The following is a 6,000-nucleotide window of genomic DNA, read 5'->3' on the forward strand; positions in this document are numbered from 1 at the left end:
AAACCATCTATTTTTTTTTCTTGAACTTTCTATGCCATTTGGAGAAGCTGGAGCTGCTACAGACAGTTACGCCTGGGACACGCATCCTGCGTGAGCAGCCCGTGTGCATGGCTGAACCTGTTGGTTTTCATTTGGGCGGCCATGTTGACAGGTTAGAGCGGCCACACAGCCCGCCTGAGCAGCACAGCTCGGCTGTGGCTCATCTAGAGATTGGGGTTGTGTCGCGAGACGCGTGCGGTTCCCAGCAGAAACAGAGCGCAGCGGCTCGGCTGCGTCTCGGCTCCTGCTTGGTTTTCTGGAAGGCAGCCCCGCAGCAGCAACGCTGTCTGTGTGGACACAACAGGCGCACGGACCACATAACCTGCCTTTAAGGCATTTTTCATGGGGGGCCACATGAGAAACCCAGATTGTTGCCGGGAGCCGAACGAATGTTGTCATGCCGTAACCCAGGAACTTTGATGATAGAGAGGACCACAAAAAAATGTCCTCGCTACCAAAGGGCCAGATTTTGCTGAGGGTTGTGGGCCGAACGGCGCCGGCGCGAAAAAATTTGGGGCCATTTGAAGTCAGGTTTAGAGGGATAACTCATTTTAAATGAACAGTTGTGATGTCATCATTCAGTCTTAAACACCAATATTTGATCCTTTTCTCACTAACTCCTATATCACCACCTGCTCTCCCTGCAGGGCTTGAAATTAACTTTTTTGACCACCTGCCAATATGGCTGCTAGATTTTAAAGTTAATTAGAATTTCCACCAGCCAAAATGTTTTTCTCCAACTCCAAAACCCAAAAATCCAAAACCAACAAGTTAATTATTTACATTTTTACTTCAATGTAGAACAGTCATTTCTTACACATGATATTACTTTTAGCCTTTTAGTCATAAAGATTATTAAAAGATATTCCATATTCCAGACTGAAATGTTATAACAGAAGTGGAGTATTGGCCAGAATGACATGAACATTTGGACACTTATTCAGCGGGTATCTTGCATGTTGCGTTCAGGTGCACGATTTTGCAATTCCAGCGCGGGCCACACAGATGGCGCTCGCGGGCCGCATGTGGCCCGCGGGCCGCCAGTTGCCCAGGTCTGCTTTAAGGCAATACAATGCACCATAACACAATATGTATTATTTTTAGTCTCAGCTGGGTTTTCACAACATTGAACCCAGTAAAGTACATGGCAATCAGTCCATCGCCATGCACTGATTTCCAGTGTATTTTATGTGATCTTTGCTGTACTGTACAGTACATCCAGATACTCTTTCTTTTAAAGTGACTTCACAGTGTTTTTCTGCTGATTTCTGGCAGCCAGGAAAATGTGGAAGATAATGAGCTAAACACTGGCCTTTAGGACACAAAGTGTGTTTGGCTGCTACACACTTAGTATTGTATGCTGGAGGAGCTGTTTGGAGACATTTCATGGCCATTTTATGCTTCATTTGGACGCTGAGATGGAACTACGAGGGCTAAATTACACCTGATGCATCCGCGAGGGTCCGGCCAAGTGACGTCACACCAGCAGACACGCTCCTCCGCACGGCGAGTTGTCGCACACCCCAAACTTTGTAACTACGCGGATGCGGCTGCGCAGAAATGTTTTCAAAAATAACGGTCACTTCCGCGAGGAGAAACCAGCGCGGAGCGTTACAGCTCAAAGCATTTTCTCATTCGGATTCCGTGTCTCTCATTTCTGTGCGACAGTCCATACGTCTAGCATAAATCAAGCGTACTCTATGCCATTCAGTGTTTAGCGGCATTACAAAGTCATTGCAATTTTGACGTGGGGGTGAGAAAATAATATTTTCATTTTGCGGTGAACTATTCCTTTAATAACTAAGTCACATACTGTACAGTAAGTCGTCCTCAAAAGTTCGAATGAGGAAAACAAATCTGATTGGATATGAAATGAATAGATAGTACCAGAGCCGTATAATAAAAGAGTTCCGACATCTCCATTCACTCCAATGGACCAGTTTTTTTCCAGGAAGTCGAAAGTGGAACTCTTGAGTAAAAAAAGCAGCACTGTCGAGTTGCAGCAAAATAGACAGTTTGTGTTGTACTTTGAAAGGGGTTTTCATCCTTTGAATCAAATTGTACATTATCAGCTTTATTTTAGCATGCAAAAGTAGTGCGAGACTCCTTCCTGGCTGTTCATTGGCTAATGAGTCTCGCATTTTGGTCCTCCGCTGACGCCACTCTCTCTCTAGAGGCACTAGATAGTACATGGCTTAAAGCCGTTCGCACAGTTTGCAGAAATATGATCATAGTTTGGAACTGGATAGATAATCATCTCAATGCTCCAGATTTTTTTCATTTTTTTCATTTTTTCATTTTTTCATTTTTTCATTTTTTATTTTTTTTATTTTTTATTTATATTTACTCTGGTCAAAAAATATATTCTGTATTTTCAAATGCTTTTCTAATCTTCATTGAAACTAATGTCCTTCTTCAACAATGAGCTGTTTTTAATTAACTGGCCATTTGAGTCAGACTGACACTGTGTCTACAGCCTGTATATATTTTTCCTCTCCTCATCACTCTCTATAGCCATAAGATAAGGGATGTATTGAATTTGCTCATGCTCATTATATTTCAATCTTGTTTTGTTACATATCAATTCACACGCTTTGTGTAGGTTTACAATATGAGCTATGAAAAGTATGGTCAAAGCACAAGGTGAGGTGATTCTTTCTCAAGTACCATCCACTCAAGGATTATTATTATTATTAATAATAATTTAAAAAAAATTACAACAGCAACAACAACCACTTCGGTGAAAACCAGAGCTCGAAGTCGAGGGGTTAAAGCTAATGATTTTTTTTTACCCAAACCCATTGAGACATTTTGTCAGTGAGGAGGGCAATTTGTTCTCCATCTCTGCCATATTCATGCAGTGTCTGTGTGTCAAGGATCAGTTTTGTCATTCATATATAATGACATTGTGAATGAAATGGCTGAATGAGACCCAAAAGTCTTTTCAAGCGTGGTCGTGTGTGACACCGGTGACACCATTAACTTCTCACTTAGCGTCCATCTCCATTTGCTTACATTCAAAATGATACAGTACCCCAGGAATGAGTCGGAAGTAGAAAATTGCCGCCATGTTGGTTCGTAAGGGGAAATGGCTATAGGATTTTAGGATGGGGATTTCCGTTAAATGCGTGAAATAAGATCTGTGGTTAACAGATTTATGGGAATGGAAATTTGTGTTCATTACTTTTTTTTACATTACATTATCTCATTTGGCAGACGCTTTTATCCAAAGCGACTTACAAGATCACATTTTATCAACAGTAGAAAAATCACATTTGCAACACAATCTATGACCGTACACATTTTGAAGGAATAGAGTAGCACCTGTAGAAAGTCGATTGAGAAGGGACGTTTTTTTTTTTTTTTTTTTAAGGAATGTTAGTTCAAGAGTGCCCAGGTGGAGCCTGAAAAGGTGTGTTTTTAGTCTTCGCCGAAAGATGGGCAGTGATTCGGCCGTCCGGTTCAGCAGGATAATCTTCACAAACGTGGACCACAGAACCACAGACCTTATTTCATGCATTGAACTGAAATCCCCATTCTAAAATCCCATAGCCATTTCCCCTTACGAACCAACATGGTGGCGATTTCTGGTTAGCCTACAAAAATGCATCATACCTGCAGTACTCTATTGACTGTAAGGATACTGTATATATCCTGATCCCTGGAATCCTGAACGGAATCCAACAACAGTGGCTTCTTCTTCTTGCTTCTTGGCTGCCATCTTCATCCCATCTCTGTTTGAGGACAAAATCCTTCCCTGTGGTTGAACTCTTTTCACGGGGGCTGTGTGTTTTCTATGTGTGGATCCAACAGCGGGTTCAACCTTCTTGAACCCAGACGGGGACTCTGGGACGGAGGCAGACAGCGAGCCTCAGCTGGCGTTTTACACCGACCCAAACCGCAGCCGGCGCCGGAGCCGAGGTATGAGAAACGGTAACGCCAACAGCGCGTGGGGCTCCGGGGGTAAGGAGGAGTTACACACCTAACAGCGCCATCCGATGGTATCTGATGGTATCGTCGCCATCATCACCACGCATGACAAGTCACCTTTGAAGCACATGAAGTCGTTGAATGTCTACAGTGTTGTGTGTGTGTGTGTGTGTGATGGCTTTGAGTCCTGTGGGGAATGTGCCAACAGTGGCGTGTGTAGTCTTTTACCATAATAGGTATGACTTGTGAGCATGTAGCGCCGATCTCAATGCAACTGCACATCGTCAAGATAATGAGATCAGGCGTTCAGTGGCGAACATTTGGATATTGATTGCATCTCCGGAGTCCGAGATACTCTATATTTTGCAAATAATATGAGATGTAAATATTATTTATATGGCGGGTAGTTGCGTAAACGCTGTCAAAGTGAAGCCATGCAGCATGCTTTCTCTGTCGGCATGCCATGTCCTGCGAGCCGTGATGTGCCGTAAATGTCCTGGGAGCTGTGATGTGCAGTAATGGGGTGTGGAGTCGAGACAGTGGGAGAAATAAAGAGACAATCCCCTCAAAAATAATAATAGCGCCTGTCAGAGGCCGTTACACGCCGTTACAGCGCCTCCGGGCCAATTAATTCCCCCGTCATGTGCACAGGTGTCACAAGCAGCACGAGGCCCCCGGCAGTGTTCGCCCACACCTCTAATTAGGGAGAGGTTTAAGAATAGACGTAAGAGGTGGCAGCACTGACCCAGCTGTTGTGTTGATCCAGACCACAGAGAAATAGAACTAAGAGGTGGCAGCACTGACCCAGCTGTTGTGTTGATCCAGACCACAGAGAATAGACGTAAGAGGTGGCAGCACTGACCCAGCTGTTGTGTTGATCCAGACCACAGAGAAATAGAAGTAAAAGGTGGCAGCACTGACCCAGCTGTTGTGTTGATCCAGACCACAGAGAAATAGAAGTAAAAGGTGGCAGCACTGACCCAGCTGTTGTGTTGATCCAGACCACAGAGAATAGACGTAAGAGGTGGCAGCACTGACCCAGCTGTTGTGTTGATCCAGACCACAGAGAAATAGAAGTAAAAGGTGGCAGCACTGACCCAGCTGTTGTGTTGATCCAGACCACAGAGAAATAGAACTAAGAGGTGGCAGCACTGACCCAGCTGTTGTGTTGATCCAGACCACAGAGAATAGAACTAAGAGGTGGCAGCACTGACCCAGCTGTTGTGTTGATCCAGACCACAGAGAATAGACGTAAGAGGTGGCAGCACTGACCCAGCTGTTGTGTTGATCCAGACCACAGAGAAATAGAAGTAAAAGGTGGCAGCACTGACCCAGCTGTTGTGTTGATCCAGACCACAGAGAATAGACGTAAGAGGTGGCAGCACTGACCCAGCTGTTGTGTTGATCCAGACCACAGAGAAATAGAAGTAAAAGGTGGCAGCACTGACCCAGCTGTTGTGTTGATCCAGACCACAGAGAATAGACGTAAGAGGTGGCAGCACTGACCCAGCTGTTGTGTTGATCCAGACCACAGAGAATAGAACTAAGAGGTGGCAGCACTGACCCAGCTGTTGTGTTGATCCAGACCACAGAGAAATAGAAGTAAGAGGTGGCAGCACTGACCCAGCTGTTGTGTTGATCCAGACCACAGGATGAGTCGTGAGGCTTACAAGAGGATTTTTTTAAAAGTTAACATTAGGCCAGCTGAGGAAAATATTGAAATATTGTACTTGTTACGGATCGTTTTCAGTAGACGAATGTCCACTGTTGGAGACTACTTCCAGAAGTTTATGAAAATGCTAAACACATGGAGAAAGAAAAGCCAGCATTCATACTGTCCTTTTGTCTTTTAATTGAATGGGCAGCTATAGAGCACAAACGACGGACGCGTTTCAGCAATAAGCCATCATCAGTGTTGATGACGCGTTTCAGCAATAAGCCATCATCAGTGTTGATGACGCGTTTCAGCAATAAGCCATCATCAGTGTTGATGACGCGTTTCAGCAATAAGCCATCATCAAGCGTTGACAA

At 44.4% G+C, this 6,000-nt stretch overlaps 1 protein-coding gene across 1 annotated transcript in view; it reads left to right on the plus strand.

Moving 5' to 3' along the window:
• Nucleotides 1-6,000, plus strand: part of astn1 (astrotactin 1) — a gene marked incomplete at both ends in the record, with an annotated part of 525,801 nt that overhangs the window by 146,623 nt on the left and 373,178 nt on the right. Inside the window, one exon of the mRNA XM_083653323.1 lies at nt 3,853-4,002. Within this exon, the coding sequence (XP_083509449.1) occupies nt 3,853-4,002 (150 nt within the window). The remainder of the gene's footprint in view (nt 1-3,852; nt 4,003-6,000) is intronic.

Source organism: Poromitra crassiceps (assembly GCF_964638095.1).
Source record: "Poromitra crassiceps genome assembly, chromosome: 17".
NCBI lineage: Eukaryota > Metazoa > Chordata > Actinopteri > Beryciformes > Melamphaidae > Poromitra > Poromitra crassiceps.